The sequence below is a fragment of the Megascapheus bottae genome, chromosome 15 (assembly GCF_031878675.1).
Source record: "Megascapheus bottae isolate mThoBot1 chromosome 15, mThoBot2.hap1, whole genome shotgun sequence".
Taxonomy (NCBI): Eukaryota; Metazoa; Chordata; class Mammalia; order Rodentia; family Geomyidae; genus Megascapheus; species Megascapheus bottae.
The window spans coordinates 20,261,209-20,279,430 of record NC_143523.1 but is presented as its reverse complement, the minus strand read 5'-3'; the positions used below and the strand labels follow the sequence as shown (position 1 = coordinate 20,279,430).

The window sequence follows — 18,222 nt, the reverse complement described above, 5'->3', positions numbered from 1 at the left end:
ATGTCAAGGAAAGGAAGAGAAGGTGTAAAATCCAAGCTCAGATAAGCTATGAGATAATGCCAAATGCAGTCCATTCTCCACATTTCCCAGGACTACTGACATTTTGTTGTATTAATTAGGGCTTTTGCTTCACATTGTTCTGATATATGTAGGCTCTGGTATTTGGGGTACTTGCTTCTTTTGGAATATGGAAGGGTTAAAATATTTCTTGGATTTCAACCAAGACATTTTGATGATTTTTAGTAGTTCTGAGTAACAGGGTTGGAATGAGATGGGAACCATAGCCCAGAAGGTAGAGCTTCTGATTGTCTGTATTGTTTCCACTTTATACTCAGGCAGGTAGCACAATGAAGGCTGGCTGTGTTCTCTTCCCCAAGAGGCAGCCTGCAAAAGCCTGGCATGCATGCTGCAGTGGGTAGTATCTTGCACTCTTCTTACTAAACCTAACTAGTATTTTCCATCTGGCAAGTATGAAGCAACATCCTTTCACTCGAAAGACAATGATAGTGACAATAACTTCTTATCCAAGATTACAGGCTTCCTGTGCATTAACTCAATCCATGGCCCTGGGGGAATAGGTGTCATTAACCCCACATGCTTAGTGACAGATGGCACAATTCAACCCCATCACCTCTTGACTCTGAGTCTAGTGTTCTTCCAGTTACAAGTATCTTGCTAATGAGTTATTGGTCAAAATTCTTTGAAGCCCATTTTAGCCTACACATAGAAATAATCAAGTCTCATTGGATAAGTCTCATAGTGAAGAAAGAATCTATGTTGGTCTTTGTTGTTAATGACCTTAGGCAGAGTGCTTCCCTTGAATCTCAAAGTTTTATCTCTAAGACAAGGAGAAGGCCACTTTGAAGAGAATCCAGAAGGAAAAACTGTGTACAAGTGTTGGCACAATGGCTGGCAGATGCTCTTTCATCCTTCATCAACCTGTGTCTCTCTGAGCCCAAAGACATCCTGAGTCTAATTCAAAAAGTCTTTTGGTGTACTATAAGAAAACAGGTTGCATCAGGACCTGACCACCTTCCACAACATCAAGCCCAAAACCAAGAGTTATACTCCAAAGTCTAGGAAAATTCCCTTTCTCTTTTCCTTCGGAAGCTTCTCTAAGCAATTCTCTACCTCATAAAGTGAAATAAAGCTTATCCCCCAAATACAATATCTTCCAAAATTAAACAAAGGCCCTCAGACTGTGATGATAATTGTTGGGAGCCGTGTAAAGCCATGTCCTGATCACTCTCTGCTGAGGCTTGTAATAGGGATAAAACACGTGGACCTCTTTGTCCTGTCCATCTTTTATATTGATAGGCTCCCACACCCAATATAAGGAGGAGGGATTTGGGGAATAAAGAGAGAGATTTTCCTGCCTGGATGAAGCAGAGTCTCTGTTCGTGCTCGGGGGTAAGAAGGCTGAGTGAGGGAGGGCAGTGGGCCCTTTCCTCTCGTGGCTTGGACTGGTCAGGGTGTGTTTTTCCCCATCCCCCCTACTAGTAGAGAGGGACCAGGGACGAAGGACCCGGACAACAATGGAAAGGGAATCTCCATTACCTCTCCAAAGCCTGCTCCCATCCTGAGTGACTCAATAAACTTGAAGGTAAGCACCCATCACCTAAGTGTTTCCACTGTTTTGTCTAAACAGAGCTCTCCATAGGGAGTGGTTCACTAGAACCTAAGAGACCCAGAACACTGATCAGAACCCCAAATACCTACAGGGCCAGACAGGTCATAAATTCAGGAGATCGGTGGGGACTGTGGAACAGAACAAGCAGCCCTGTCACACTTTCCAAAGAGGGGCAGAGAGGGACATTAAAAAGTCGACATCATTATGACATACAAATCCTCGGCCTAATTTTAATTGTGTTTCTAAAATCTAAGTGCCAGTGATTGTATATAGAGATTCCTTTCTTGAATACCTGTTTGTTAAACACACCACTTGAAATATAATGTAAAAATCAATGTTAATAAATTCTTTAATTTTAAAAAAAGTTGACATCAAGCCAGGCACAGGGTGGGGGGCTCACATCTGTAATCCTAGCTACTGAGGTGCTGGAATCTGGGGATTGCGGTTGAGACTCTCCAATTAACCATCAAAAAGCCGGAAGTGGAGCTGTAGCTCAAGCGGCAGAGTGAAACCTTGAGCAAAAGGTCAGGGACAAGGCCCACGCCCTGAATTCAAGTCCCAGGACTGGCGTGTGCACGCGCGCGCGCACAAACACACACACACACACACACACACACGCTCTGAAATGTTCTGAAATACAGTTTTGGATATAACAACAGCAGCAGCAACAATAAAATACAGTGCTTTAACAGCAAATCCTTGCAGCCCCCCTCTTCTCCAGTCTTTCGTCCTGTGCCTTGTGAATGAACTTCAGTAATTCCCAGTGCTTTCTGCTATTTGCAGATGGGGCCTCTTTCTCCCACCTTTCCCTCCCTACTCCCCGGGCTCAGGTACTTAGCGGCATCTCGGGCTTTCTGCACACCCTCACATCCCCGGAGCTGCACAACCATAGGGAAGCTCTCTCCCAGCCACAGAGACCCACTTTCAACCCCTCCCTGGCGCCCCGGAGACGCCTGAGGGAGGGGACAGGGCCTCGCTCTGAGGACATCCTACTCTTCCTAGAACACCAAGACCTCCTTCTCTATAACTCCGGAGCGGAGATGGGCTTAGAAAACACCTTTAAAAAGCCAACTGTCCCCGTGGGCTGAGAGGCGGAAAGAAGACACAGTCCAGGGACACGATTCCAGCATCCCCTTCTCCTCCGGTCACTTCCATGGCAATCGGTCCTTGGGGAGATGCGCAGCGCCAGGCGAGCGCTCCTACGCACACCGCGCTGCCCCTGCGCCCTGCGCGCGCGGCTGCGGTAGTCACCGCGCTTCCCCGCCCCCGCTCCCGGGCGCCCCTCTTCCCTCTCCCTGTCGGACCCGGAGCAAGAGCTCCGCCCCCAAACGCACCGCCCCGGCCCCGCGCCTTAAAACCCGGTGCGCACCGCCCCGCCGCGCCCAGTCTGCCGCACCTCTCGCTTCCTGGATAGACTCTGCCGCAGCCGGACGCACGGCCCCGATCCCTCCCGCACCATGAGCTTCGGTTCCGAGCACTACCTGTGCTCTGCCTCTTCCTACCGCAAGGTGTTCGGGGATGGCTCCCGCCTGTCTGCGCGCCTCTCCGGGACGGGTGGTCCGGGCAGCTTCCGTTCACAGTCGCTGTCTCGTTGCAACGTGACCGCCTCGGGCGCCTGCTCCGCGGCCTCGTCGCTCGGTCTGGGTCTGGCCTACCGCCGGCTCCCGGCGTCCGAGGGGCTGGATCTGAGCCAGGCGGCGGCGCGCACCAACGAGTACAAGATCATCCGCACCAACGAGAAGGAGCAGCTGCAGGGCCTCAACGACCGCTTCGCCGTGTTCATCGAGAAGGTGCACCAGCTGGAGACGCAGAACCGCGCGCTGGAGGCCGAGCTGGCCGCGCTGCGCCAGCGCCAAGCCGAGCCCTCGCGCGTCGGCGAGCTCTTCCAGCGCGAGCTGCGCGAGCTGCGCGCGCAGCTGGAGGAGGCGAGCTCGGCCCGCGCGCAGGCGGTGCTGGAGCGCGACGGGCTGGCGGAGGAGGTGCAGCGGCTGCGGGCACGCTGCGAGGAGGAGAGCCGCGGGCGCGAGGGCGCCGAGCGCGCCCTGAAGGCGCAGCAGCGCGACGTGGACGGTGCCACGCTAGCTCGCCTGGATCTGGAGAAGAAGGTGGAGTCGCTGCTGGACGAGCTGGCCTTCGTGCGCCAGGTGCACGACGAGGAGGTCGCCGAGCTGCTGGCCACGCTGCAGGCATCGTCGCAGGCCGCGGCCGAGGTGGACGTGGCGGTGGCTAAACCCGACCTGACTTCGGCCCTGCGGGAGATTCGCGCCCAGTATGAGTCTCTGGCCGCCAAGAACCTGCAGTCGGCGGAGGAATGGTACAAGTCCAAGTTCGCCAACCTGAACGAGCAAGCAGCCCGCAGCACCGAGGCCATCCGTGCCAGCCGCGAAGAGATCCACGAGTACCGGCGTCAGCTGCAGGCTCGCACCATCGAGATCGAGGGCCTGCGCGGGGCCAATGAGTCCTTGGAGAGGCAGATCCTGGAGCTGGAGGAGCGGCACAGTGCCGAGGTGGCCGGCTACCAGGTAAGGGCCCAACCACTACATTGGTACGGGACCACCCTTAGCTCTTTGCCCCACACATCTGCACTCCCCGTTAAACCGGGAGACTGTAAGACTGTAGAAGGGAGGGGAGGAGATGGGAGGGGAAGTCTCCACTGGAGGCGTGGGCAAACACACACAAAAATGCCTTTATCTTGAACTCAGTTACCCAGAAACTCACTTTCCCAGCCCAGTTTCTAATAAAGAACCTCTAAGCAGTTTTGGAATGTGAAAAACCTAAAACTATGTCTCTTTCTCAGCAAGTGGATAAACACACCTTGGCGACCTGAAAAACAGTTCCCTACTACCAAGTAGGAGTGAGGCCACTGGAGGCAGGTCACAGCCTCTCCATGGTCCCAGAAAGCCCTTTCTTGCCCTCTCTTATCTCCCTCCCTCCTCCCTGCCCCTCTCTCTTTGAAAGGCTTTCTATGTGCCTCTTAGCCGTCGTGTATTGCTGAGAATACCCCAATCCCAATCTTTTGACATTTGTCCTTAAGGTAGAGAAGGGAACCTATGAGGTGGATGACAAGTGCGCTAATTAACAAGTGCTCCCCCTCACCACTCCCCAACACACGCACCGTCCCCATGCAGACAACCTGCAAAGGACATGTCTTCCTGAAGAAAGGACTAGGCTAGTTGGCATTACACTAGTTGGACGAGGTCAGGTCGCTGTCTGTGGTGCTGATCTGGAGTTTCTCCCATCTCAGAAATAATGTCTCTCATCTTGTGTCCCAGTTAGGAATCTCGAGGCAATTAACTGCTTTTTTTTTTTTAAACCCCTCCCCCTGAATCACCAGCACATCCATCTTGGCTACCTGCAATCAGAGGTCACCTCGTGGGGGCAGCATCAATTTTTACTTTCATGGTTGGCTTAACACTTAACAAAAACCACTTAATCTGCTCAGCCACAAGGGTCCCACTTGCAAATTTCCATTACCTTAACATTTTCTATGTTAAGTGCACATGACAAATCACAGAAGATAATTTCTTTGTTATAGGCAACATTACTCCCCTCAACACCTTTCTTTGCCCTTTATGCTGGTGAAGGTATTGATTGGATCTTTCCTCTCAACAAAGACCACTGCATCTTCAGGCTTACTTCATAGAATATTCTGGGCTGATAAGTACAAAGTACACAGAGGCAAGATGAATGGAAAATACTGAAGAGAACAAAAATAATATGGAAAACAACCAAATAGTGTGATTCTGTTTCCTGACACAATAAAAGTCCCTTTTAATAGAATGACTATAATTCAGAAACTTCAATAATGTATTCTAGCTAGGTTTGAAGTTTATATTTGATATTAATAGGGTGTAGGAACATTAATACAATAGAACCAAGATATAGGACTCCAAGTATTCACTCACAGTGAGACCAGAGGAGGACATTCTGAGGGGAACAACACAAAGACACAGTGCCTCTGTGTCTCTGATCACATAAAATAATATTTATGGAAGCGAAAAAAATAGAACCAAAAGAAGGCACGAAACCACAAATGCATTGTTTTTTTCAGGAGCTAAAGAATTGTTAATGTGAAGATATTTTCTGTTCATTACAAATGACTCATTTGATAAATGAAGAAAACCTGCTTGAACTGTTAAAAAATTGGTTAATTGGACATTATAGTATTATTAAAATAAGTACTCTTGTTCTGATTCAAACCCTGTAAGTTGAATTTTTCACTATGTGATCTAGTCCTGAATGATACAGTTAAGACTTGATTAATTAAGACTTCATGTTTTCTTCCAGAACCTGAGCTCAGCTCAGTGGTCTTCTGGAGGGAATAAACCAGTATTTCTACCAAAAAAAAATAAAGCATAACTTACACAGAACTGTTCATCAAATTGGGCTATTCTATGTCCCCATTTTGTTTCTTTTAGATTCTACATTCTACCAAGCCTGAGCTTGTTTGCAGTAAAAAGCATTCAATGTTAGACAATAGTAATATCATCCAGACTTGGTCTACAGAGAACAAAAACCAACAGAAAGTGTAGCATCTGCAGCTTTGCAGTGCTATCCTCACCAGCTGTGGCCTCCAGAGTCTCAATGGGCCTACAAGAGGGAGTGGGAAAGGAAATCAGATAACAGAAGAGAGAATTTCCTCCCTGTAGGGACCTAAGGCTGGGTAGGACTTACCTAGAGGCCTGGAGCCTCTGGTGGAAAACAATTTCAGTGTGCTGACCAAGGTTAAAAACCTTTCCCGCTGAGAGTCATCCTTTGTTTTCTAGCCCTCTCACCCCATCCACATCCCCTCCCCCTTTCACTGCAGTAATGGGAAGCTGCTCTCCTCCTTCTCCTTCAGGGATTAATAGTAGGCCCAATTTCCTTTGCTAGCAAGTAACCTCAGAGACACAGGAAGGCCCCATTAAAGTCTCACTTTCCCCACCCCAGAGAGATGCCAGCCTATTTGAGGAGAGAATGATTTTTACACTTGAGGAAAGATAAAGAATGATTCAAGGTGACAGAGTAAGTACACAGTAATGTATGAGAGTGTGGACCAAGCAAGAGGAAGGTTAGAAAGCTCTAGGGCTATTGTCTTCAAAAGCCAAATGCAGCCATCCTAATTAGAAAGCTGAAGGATTTTTCATTTCTGACAGAAAAGTTTCCCATCCCTACAGAGCGACCTGCTTCACCATCTTTAGAGTTTCAATTGTACTAATGCTGTTCAAAGACCTTGGAGGTCTCAGATATGAACTGTAGTCAGTCCTGGAAAGCCAAAGCTTCCTTGAAAGACCTTGCTGAACATTCAGGATCACTGCTGGTTAATGCTCTCCAGGGAGACAATCCAAGACTGCCCTCTTCCCTCCAATATGAGATTGGAGTGCAGCCTAATTAAATAGCAGGAAGGGTCTGGCTCCTGGGAGATTGAAGATGGAAATGGTTGCATATATATCTATAGCTTGATAGAAATATTCCTGAAAGTAAAGATTCAATAAAGGAAAAAGCTACATTTAATCTTCATATTTTTAAAGCTACTTAGTCTGGGCTTTACTTTGTTTGCCCTTTCCTGTCTCTCAGCTACTGTCACCTGTGCTGTCATGCTAGCTCCTTTATAGAAATAATTTAAACTAGTGATCCCCAAGCAGAGTGACATGCCCAAGGTCAACTGAGAGCTTAAACAAAAAGATTGTGAGAAAGACTCCTAACTGTATAGATTCAGTAGTTCAGAAGTGGAGCTAGGGTTACTCATTTCCTTTTCTTTAGTCATTTTAAAAATCATCTTTAAATGGTTGTACAAAGGATTTTTATTTCAGCATATCAATTTATGCATACAATGCATCTTAATCTATGTCACCCCTTTCCATAATTCTCCAGGAATAATGCATTTTCAATGGAAGAGCAGTATCCAGGCAGCCTCAAACTCATTTTGGGGCACTCTGACTTAAAGCACATTTTTTAGTAAAGTATTATATATGGATATATATGTATGTATATACATAAGATAGTCTATATGCATATATATTTAATATACATCTATACGTGTGTGTGTGTGTGTGTAGTGAACATGTAAAAAAAAAAAACCTTTTTTCCTTGCCTAGCTGATTACACAAAAGCATAGAGATGGGTGGGTGGTGGATGGGGGGGGAGGGTAATGGGTACCAACACATGTGAAAGGGTATCAGTGTTTGTGAATTAATGCACCTTCTATCTGGCAAATATCATGTAACCCTTTTATTAATTACAATTAAAAAAAAGCATAGAGATAGTCCCTTTCAGTCAGAACTGTATGGTATTCAATACTGCTTGGCTGTTTGAGGGTTCCCTCAAAAAGTTTATGAAATTTACAGCACCAGCAGATGCTTGTGTGGCTTTATTGTAGCCTGCATTCTTCCAGGCATGGCCCAGATCCTCAGCACTTGCCTTGGCTGTCCTGGGAGAGACCCCAGCTGGAGCAGGGTGTGCCTCTCCCCTGTTCCCTGTAGGCTAAGCCAGTAGCAGCTGCATGGTTGGGGGAGGGAGGAGACTGCAGCGCTCCGCTCATTTTTCCGAGCTGGAGGCCATCTTTGGCAGGGCTTTTGAAGGGCACTGCAAGGCACAGCCTGGTGGGAGGAGAACACAAACAAAGACGCCAGAGTAGATGAGCTTTTACCATTGGTGGTCTACAGCTACTCCTTCTGAAAGGAGCTGGGTTGTGCTCTTGGCCTACTCTGATCCATAAAATAGGCCTGTGAGATGTATGACATGAAAGTGTAAGGAAATTTCATCTGGCTAGAACTCAGCTCCCCAGCAGCCTCTTATTCGGAGAACACAGATGTGAAACAGAAGTCATTTTCTTTTGAAGAAATGACTACTCAAAAATGTGAGAAATTAAGCTGGGCTCGGTGGCTCACGCCTGTAATCCTAGTTACTCAGGAGGCTGAGATCTGAGGGTCAAGGTTCAAAGGCAGCCCAGGCACAAAAGGACCTGAGACTCTTAAATCCAATTAACCTCTAGAAAACGGGAAGTGGGGCTTGCTTCAAAGGTAGGGTGATAGCCTTGAGCTGAAGAGCTCAGGTCCAGCGCCCAGGCTGAGTTCAAGCCCTATGACTGACAAAGGAAGGAAGGAAGGGAGGGAGTGAGGGAGGTAGGGAGAGAGAAAATCATTTATTACGAAATCTCATATTAGGAAGCTGACCCTGCTGATGCCCTCCACATAATCATTCTCACTTCATGTGATTCTCAAAAAGGTTTTCTGTTTGGGGTCTTAGGCCTACAGCAGGAGGGGACAGGTCAAACCACTGGAGTCAGGCATTGTCAGGAACCGGAGCAATCCATCAGGTCACCTTTCAGGACAAAGAAACCACCAGTAAGCAACAATAGCAATTTACACCTGCTCTTTGGGGCTGTTTAGGGGAGAAATACACAGCTTGATAGACTTAAAAGATAAAAAAAAAAAAGTCATAGAACTATAGAAAAATGTATCATTTTCATGGATTTTAAATTGCTGAGAAAGGTTGCATTATATTTAACTTCCTAATAGTGAATGAGGTATAAGTTACTCATTTTAGAAAAAGATTTTATTGAAAAATGATCACCTTTAAAAAACCTGATGCAGGCTGGGAGTTTAGCCTAGTGGTAGAGTGCTTGGCTAGCATGCATGAGTCCTTGGTACCACATACATAGAAAAAGCCCGAAATGGTGCTGTGGCTCAAATGGTAGAGCTTTAGCCTTGAGAAAGCCCAAGGACAGTGCCCAGGCCCTCAGTTCAAGGCCCAGGACTGGCAAAAAAACAAAACAACAACAAAAAAAAACCTGATGTGTGGAGGCTGGGTGTTTGGCCTAGTGGTAGAGTGCTTGCTTAGCATGCACAAAGACCTGGGTTTGACTCCTCAGTACCACATACATAGAAAGAACCATAAGTGGTGCTGTGGCTCAAATGGTAGAGCTCTAGCCTTGAGAAAGCCCAAGGACAGTGCTCAGGCTCTGCATTCAAGGCCCAGGACTGGCAAAAAATCTGATGCATTAATTGATACATAGCAAACTCACATTAAAGTTTTGTTATACATAATATTGAATAACACTATATTCATTTCTTATTTACTTAAAGAGTTCTAGGAAGAGCTTATGATTAATTTGTCTGTGTCATCAAAAGGATACAGTCACATAATACATTCTTAACAATAGTAAAAAATCACTGACATAGTATTATAACAACTTAACTAATAGGATTACATACTGTTGCGGAGAATGGGAAACTGAAATCCTAACTTGGAGAGTCTCAGAAAAGACTACACACAGAAAAGAAAATCTTTTCCATACATAAAAATAAAGGATTTGAAGAAAGGCATGTGTAGAAAACTAATATTGGGTATTAGTGCCAGGGCAAAATATACAGCCAAAGGATGCCAATGAAATCCTCTTTCTCATTAAGCATCTCTTCCTGTTCCTGTGTAAAAGTAACATTTCCTCCTCTTTCTCCTTTTTCTCTTTCTCTACATTTCCCCTAATGCCTCACTAGTGGACTTGCTTGTAAGTTAGTTTAGCCTCAAGCAGCAGTCATTGAAATCTTGGTAAAAAAAAATTTTTAATGCCGGTAGTTTAGCTTAGTGATAGAGTGCTTGCCTAGCATGCACAAAGGCCTGGGTTCGATTCCTTGGTACCACATATATAGGAAAAAAGCCGGAAGTGGTGCTGAGGCTCAAGTGGTAGAGCTCTGGCCTTGAGAAAATCCGAGGACAGTGCTCAGGCCCTGAACTCAAGCCCAGGACTGGCAAAAAAAAAAAAAAAAAAAAAAATTCAATAAGTTGAAGCCAGGTGCTGTGGCTCATGCCTGTAATTCTAGCTGCTTGGGAGGCTAAGATCTGAGGAGCACGGTTCAAAGCCAGCCTGGGCATTAAAGAACATGAGTGCTTGCCTAGCATGCATGAAGACCTGGGTTTGATTCCCCGGTACTACATATACATAGAAAAAGCCAGAAATGGTGCTGTGGATCAGGTGGTAGAGCTCTAGCCTTGAGAAAGCCCAAGGACAACACTCAGGCCCTGAGTTCAAGCCCCAGGACTGGCAAAAAAAAAAAAAAAAGAGAGAGAGAAAGAGAGAACGAGAGACTCTTACCTCCAATTAATCACTAGAAAATGTGAAGTGGGGCTGTGGCTTTAGGGGTTGGGCTGTAACCTTGACCTGAAGAGCTTAGGGACAATGCCTAAGCCCAGAATCGAAGCTCCATGACCCATCCAATAAATAAATAAATAAATAAATAAATAAATAAATAAAAGGCAAAATCCTGGCACTGTTGGATCTTGACAATAATTCTAGCTGATCAGGAAGCTGAGATTTGAGAATCACAGTTCAAAGCCAGCCCTGGCAGATAAATATTTTGAGACTTATCTTCAATTAACTAACAAAAAACCAGAAGTGGAGGTGTGGCTCAAATGGTAGTGTGCCAGCTTTAAGTAAAATTACAATGTTGAATTAAAATTCCTTTGTTGAACTACTTAAAGATAACTTTTTTTTTTGTCAGTTGTGGGGCTTGAACGTAGAGCCTGGGTGTTGTTCCTGAGCTCTTTTGCTCAAGGCTAGTGCTCTACCACTTTGAGCCACAGCTCTCCTTCTGGTTTTCTGGTAGTTAATTAGGGATAAAAAGTCCTTCCCACCAGGCGCAGTGGCTCATGCCTGTATTCCTAGCTACTCAGGAGGCTGAGAACTGAGGATCAAGGTTCAAAGCCAGCCCTGGCACAAAAGGACCTGAGATTCTTATCTCCAGTTAACCTCTAGAAAACGGGAAGTGGGGCTATGGCTCAAACCTAGGATGGTAGCCTTGAGCTGAAGAGCTCAGAGACAATGCCCAGGCCCAGGGTAGGGTGGTAGCCTTGAGCTGAAGAGCTCAGGGACAGCACCCAAGCCGAGTTCAAGCCCCATGACACTCCCCCCACCCCCCAAAAAAAGTCCTTCCCAGGGCTGGCTTTGAACTACAATCCTTAGATCTCTGTCTCCCTGAGTAGCTAGGATTACAGGTGTGAGCCGCCAGCACCTGAAATTTGAAAATTGGCCAAGAGTGTGAAGCCCTGATTTAAGACCCAGTATAGGCAAAATAAATAAAGAATAAATAAATACATACATTTTCAAAAATCCTGTTATGTCCTGTGATTTCTTCACTCTGAGTATCATAGGCATTTCTTTCATTGCCTGGGCACTCAAGAGTCAAATGAAACTCTCTTTTGCATTGTTCCTATCAATATTTATAGAACAGGTAGCTGGCATAAATTTTGATCCCTCCTGAAAATTCTCTTGTTCCAGCAGTTTCCAACCCTAGACCTACCAACCAACCTTCTAGCACTGTTGCATTACCCCCACTCCAGGGGAATTATAGAGGCTCTCAATGCTTGCTTTCTCGAGGTTTCTGATTTGTTCATCTACATTCATATTTTATAAAAAATAGTTCTTGGTCTACAAAGATGCAGCTGAATTAGATGGGCTATTTGCTCACAGCTTTTCAGGTCATAAGCAAAAGTACTTACATTGCAGCCTTCATTCGTTGAACTATTTTAGCATATACCGTGTGCACTGTACTAGGACCTGGGCTTCTAGGATTGAATTAGAAAGGATTGCTTTTGATTCTCCTGCCTCAGCTTCTAGACTGCTGGGATCACAGGCATGTACCACCACACACCAGCTTAGTTACAGTTTTCTTTATTACAACTAGGAGTGAGGCTATGTGTTTCTGGCTTAAAGAAGCTAGAACCTAGACTTACCCTGCCTAAAATGACAGTGGTGCCAAGATTGAAAACAGTGTAGTAGATTAAAATGATCAAAAATAACCTAGCATGGGAGAGGGAAAGTGAGACAAAAACATGAGAAGGGATATCAGTGTTCGAGAAGTAATGCATCCTGACAAATGTAACTGTAACTATATAAATATACTGTAATCTGTATAAATTACCTGGACAATAAAATAAAAAAATTAACTAGCATATAAGTAAACAAAATAATTCATGTAACAAAAACTAACTGTAGAATGGATTCTTGCAAGTTCTTTTTTTTTTTTAATGTTTTTTAATCTGCCCACAGTTTCTGTCTGGATTAGCAACTTCTCCAGGTACAGATAAAATAAGGTGCTAGAATGGTGGAGGGAGAATACTTGCATTGGAGAGACTGGGCTGAATCTTTTATGGTGAGGAACAGGTCAGATAAAGCACCCACTACTGGGTGTTCAAGCAGAGAAAGCTGCAAGGCTAATGAGTCTGGAACAGCCATGAACTTGGTATGTGAAGAAACAAAAGAACAAAGATGAAACTCATTGACCTAAGAGAAAGAAATTAGGTAATATTGAGGGGTTTGGATTTTTATTACAAAGCTATTGGAGAAGAGTTACTCTCTGCTAAGTTGTGTGTGTGTGTGTGTGTGTGTGTGTGTGTGTGTGTGTGTGTGTGTGTGTGCTGGGGTACTAACTCAGGGACTTTGGATTTTAGGCAAAGCTGAGCTACATTCCTAGTCCTTGTTTTTAAAAGATTCTCTGGCTGTTCAGTGATTAAAAATTTATCTTCATGCCTTCATTTATTTTCCATACCTTGATGTATACCCAGAAGAATTTGGAGACAATCATATGAAGTTAGTGTGTGTGTGTGTGTGTGTGTGTGTGTGTGTGTGTGTGTGTGTGTACTTGTATGTATATACAAGTATTTTCATTTAAGTTGAAAAATACTACTCCTTTTTTGGAATATTTCTGCTTCATCCTTATCATATCACTTTCATGAAATGATTGAACAGCATTCTTCCAGAAAACTATCAAAATGAGGGAGAGAACCATATGAGTCTTGTGGTAGAAGTTTCCAGTCCTTGTCATGCATCTAAGACTTCTTGGCTGCTTAGACCCTACCCCATGGCAAATGAATCAGAATCAGGACTGGTAAGATCTGGATATAAGTATTTTATTAATTTGTTTGGTGGTTTGCCTTATGGAAATCTGAACAAATTTCAACTACTTTGACCTAAGTATTTTGGATGTGTCCCTTTTCAGGACAGCATTGGGCAGCTGGAGAATGATCTAAGGAACACCAAGAGTGAAATGGCACGTCACCTTCGGGAATACCAGGACTTGCTCAATGTCAAAATGGCCCTAGACATTGAGATTGCAGCTTACAGGTACTTCTAAGGCCTACTTACCCAAGCAAGGTGATGCTGCCCCAGGGCAGGGCTTCCTATTAAACACTTGTAGTCTCTGATTTCCAGTCAGTGAAGATAGGTGAAAAAGAGCATCACTTCCCCGTCCTCTTGCCCTCTACTTGGATATAATCATCTTTACCTTACTAGTCCCAGAATATTGTTCATAAGGACTAGAAGGGATATAGTGCTGTGAGCTACAGGGGATAATGGAGGTACCCAAAGGTTAAAATAAAAATCCGGGCAGGCACTGGTGGCTTACACCTGTAATCCTCTTCACTCAGGAGGCTGAGATCTGAGGACTGAGATTCATATCTAGCCCAGACAGGGAAGTCTATGAGACTCTTATTTCCAATTAGCCACCAGAAAACCAGAAATAGTTCTGGGACTCAAAGTGGTAGAGTGCTAGCCTTGAGTGAAAAAGCTCAGGGACAGTGCCCAGGCCCAGATTTCAAGCCCATGGCCTACCAAAAAAAAAAAAAGTCATTATGCGGGGCACCAGCCTGTAACCTTAGCTACTCTAAAGGCTGAGATCTGACGATCATGGTTGCTCAGCAGGAAAGGCCATGAGACCCTTATCTCCAACAAACTACTTAGAAAAGGCCAGTGGTGGCACTGTGGCTCAAGTGGTAGAGTGCTAGCCTTGAGCAAAAGAAGCTCAGTGATAGCACCCAGGCCCTAAGTTCAAGCCCCAGAACTGGCAAAAACCCCAAACAAACAAAAACAAAAAACCTCAGGGCCTGAACACAGTCCTTAGGCTTTTTCCTCAAGGGTAATACTCTGCCACTTGAGCCACAGCACCACTTCCGGCTTGTCTATGTAGGTGGTACCAAGGAATCAAACCTGGGTCTTCATGCATGCTAGGCAAGCACTCTACCACTAGACCAAACTCCCAGCCCCGGGCTGTTAGTTTTAAAATAAGATTTATCCACTTAGTCCTGAAAGTTGGCTGAGAGTATGGTTGAGGTGGTAGCTTGTCTGGCAAGCCCAAGGCCCTGAATTCAAACCCTAGTACTATATACTCTCCCCTAACCCCCTTCCCCCAGTCCACACACACACATCCTGAAAGTTGACATTTCCCTCTGGATTCCTATTTACAGAAGGATGGCAAATCTCAAGTTCAGACTGCATTAATCAGTTCCTGCTTCCCTTATGGACTTAGCACCTCTTTATCCCTGTATCAGTTAAGGTGTAATTAGAAAAATTACTTCCCTAGAGCTTAGTAGACTCTTAATTGTCAAAAACGGGTGTGATGTGGCCAAGGGGTTGTAGTTTTTACTTTAGGAAAACAGGCTTCCCTTTGACAATGCTTTGAACATAGTGGATGCCAAAGATGTGAGTGTGTGTGTGTGTGTGTGTGTGTGTGTGTGTGTGTGTGTGTGTGTTGATTGACCAGAAGTGACCAGAAGCATGCTTGCTCTATGAGTGTTGGAATGCAACATTACTGGTCTAATCTCATAAAGTCCTTTGGAGTCTAAATAAAGAATAGGGAATGGACAGGTACATTTTATTTTAGTTTATGTAGCTATTTTATTTTTTCTAGTTAAGTAGACTTTCTGAGAGTTTCTCTCTGTTGGATTTACAGGAAACTGCTGGAAGGCGAGGAGACACGATTTAGCACCAGTGGATTAAGCATCTCAGGCCTTAATCCACTCCCCAATCCAAGCTACTTGCTCCCTTCTAGAGTCCTCAGTTCTACAAGCTCTAAAGTCTTATCCACTGGGCTTTCCCTTAAGAAAGAGGAAGAAGAGGAGGAAGCTTCTAAGGTAGCCTCTAAGAAAACCTCTCAGATAGGGGAAACTTTTGAAGAAATTTTAGAGGAGTCAGTCCTGTCTACTAAGAAAACTGAGAAGTCAAATGTAGAAGAAAGCATCGTTTCAAGCCAAAAAATTTAATCCTGTTGCTAAGAAAAAAAAGTTAATGCTTAAGGGGGAATAATATGCATTTGACTTGTTAACCAGCCTATTCCTGAACCACACCTGTCACTACTCCTTAGCGTCTTCAAGGCTTCATTCTCATATTTAGTATCACATACTTACTTTGTCTAATAGAAAACCACCCTTTAGATGGGATCAAACTACAGTCCTGGAGCAATCACAGAAGAGTTGTCTAAGAATACAGCTTTCTCACCTAAAGCTCAGGCTTCACAGTGATGGATGATTTCAGGCATAGAAGAAAGATACATGAAGGTGCTAAGTCTAAGTGGTCCTGGTCACCCTATGAATGAAATTGAAACCTTTATCCACTCTACTTAGCCATTGCCAAGCTATGTAGTCTTACTGTAGATACCCAAACCATAAGATCATTGCCAAAGATAAACCAATGGTCCACATCCAATTCAACCCATAGAACTGATAGGTGTTTGTTTAATGGACACTTACCCTCCTACTACCCTCAATTTCATGTATCCTTTTTCTTCCATCCAGGAGAAAAAGAAAAGGTTAGTGTAGTATTCTTCCCTTTAAACACAGTTTCTCAGAATTTTCTCCCTTTTGCCCTGTTCGCTCATTCAGTAAAGTTAGATGCATGTCCACCATTTCTTGATTTGTATATTTCTATCCTTGCCCATTTTATGTCCCTTCAAATGTATAGGTTTTAAAAAATGGCAGTGATGAATTCTTAGGATTTCCCCTGACAAATGATGGAAAGATTCCCTAGATTTTAGACTTTTGGATAATTTAAATCTATCTAATTAGGGGAGAAATGACTTAAAAGAACATAGCTTTTCACTTTAGCTTTAGAAGCATGATAATAGTCATCCTAAGCAGTGGTTAAGCTGACCTTAGATTTAGTAGTATAAGTTAGAAGAAGTAAGTTCTTCTAGGAATGGAAAAGGTCAAGGGTTTCCTCTGTCAGTTCCTGTGTGGTGGTATAGCTAGCTTTCCCAAGTTCTTAAAGCCCTCAGAAACCATTTATTTCCCTTCCTGATAGGGCTTCTTCTCTCTAGGTCCACAAAAGGCCTTGCTTCCACTCCCCCATGCCTTTTAAGAGTGCTGAGTATAGGCTACTCTATCACAATGCTACTGTCCAAAAGTGGAAGAAGAAAAAACAAAAACACTTCTGGTCAATCAATACCACCAGCAAATATTTAAAAAAGAAAAAAAAATCATTCTCTTCTCCAAAAGTCTTCCCAACAGTTTGCTGCATGGTTTGCTGCTCAGCAGGTTTCCCTTCGCAGCTGGAGAAGCAGAGAACTCAGTCCAGGGAGTCAGCTGTTCACCTGCCCAACAGTGTGGTAACACTTTGCCCTGTCTGCCACATGTACCAGCTTCAAAGCAGGATTCGTTCCCTGGCAGCACTCACTTCTGCCAGAGCAAAGTTGCCCTGCCCCACGCAATGCTTTGTTGAATTTGCTCATTCTTGCACTTGCTTCAATAATTCTGGGAACTTGAAAGACACTTTTCTTCCTTTCCCTGACCGATCCCTATCTTTACGCCTCACATTTACTCTTAAGACTCTAGTAAAAGAAGTTCAAAGTTCTCTGGATCTGTCCGTGGAGTTTGTGTTGTGTGGCTTCTGTTGCTGGGTAGAGTGCTGTTGGGTTCAGAAGGCCATCTGGCTCTGACTAACCCAAGAACATACATGGAAAATTCTAAACATGGAAAACATTTAGAATTATAAGTCAGCCAAGCACCAGTGGCTTACATCTGTAATCCTAGCCACTCAGGAGGCTGAGATCTGAGGATTATGGTTCCAAGTAAGCACGAGCTAAGTGAGACTTAGCTCCAGATAACCACCAGAAAACCAGAAGTGGTGCTATGGCTCAAAGTGGTAGAGTGCCTGCCTTGAGAAAGCCCAAGGACAGTGCCTAGGCCCAGAGTTCAAGCCCCATGATGAGGTGGAGCAGAGGGAAGCAAGCAATATCGCATGTTACAACAGGACAACAAAATGAGTCCCAGGTGGGAAAGTCTACCTGAAAAATAGATCAGGCCCGGGAGTTTGGCCTAGTGGTAGAGTGCTTGCCTAGCATACACGAAGACTCGGTACCACATACACAGAAAAAACCGGAAGTGGTGCTGTGGCTGAAGTGGTAGAGCCCTAGCCTTGAGAAAGCCCAAGGACAGTGCTCACGCCTTGAGTTCAAGCACCAGGACTGGAGAAAAAAAAAAGTAGATCAATGATCCCAGAATAACATTGCCAGTTCTAGAGCCCAAACTCAGGATGAGCACTGTCCATTAGCCTTTTCTTTTCTTTTCCCTTTTTCTTTCTCTCTTTCTTTTTTTTTTTTTTTTTTTTTTTTTTGTGGGTCATAGAGCTTGAACTCAGCCTGGGCACTGTACCTGAGCTCTTCAGCTCAAGGCGACCACCCTATCCCCGGGCCTGGGCTTTGTCCCTGACCTCTTCTGCTCAAAGCTACCACCCTACCCTTGAGCCAAGCCCCACTTCCCATTTTCTAGAGCTTAATTGGAGATAGGAGTCTCAGGTCCTTTTGTGCCTGTGCTGGCTTTGAACCTTGATCCTCAGATCTTAGCCT

General features: G+C 44.7%; 2 protein-coding genes across 3 annotated transcripts in view; one reads left to right on the top strand and one right to left on the bottom strand.

The window, feature by feature from the left end:
* The window catches only part of Nt5c2 (5'-nucleotidase, cytosolic II), a 131,306-nt gene extending 127,967 nt beyond the window's left edge, over window positions 1-3,339 (bottom strand). The window contains exon 1 of one of the 2 annotated variants that reach the window (XM_090345971.1): window positions 3,133-3,339. The gene's annotated coding sequence lies outside the window, so the exon portion shown is untranslated. Of the gene's footprint in view, window positions 1-3,026; window positions 3,063-3,132 lie in introns of those variants that run through there. The other variant, XM_090345972.1, reaches the window with a different exon arrangement.
* Window positions 3,029-16,223, top strand: Ina (internexin neuronal intermediate filament protein alpha). Its single transcript, XM_090345976.1, has 3 exons — window positions 3,029-4,152; window positions 13,606-13,730; window positions 15,334-16,223. The coding sequence occupies exons 1-3, from the start codon at window positions 3,088-3,090 to the stop codon at window positions 15,641-15,643; spliced, it is 1,500 nt and encodes a 499-aa protein (XP_090202102.1). The 5' UTR covers window positions 3,029-3,087; the 3' UTR covers window positions 15,644-16,223.
* The last annotated feature ends 1,999 nt before the right edge of the window (window positions 16,224-18,222 follow it).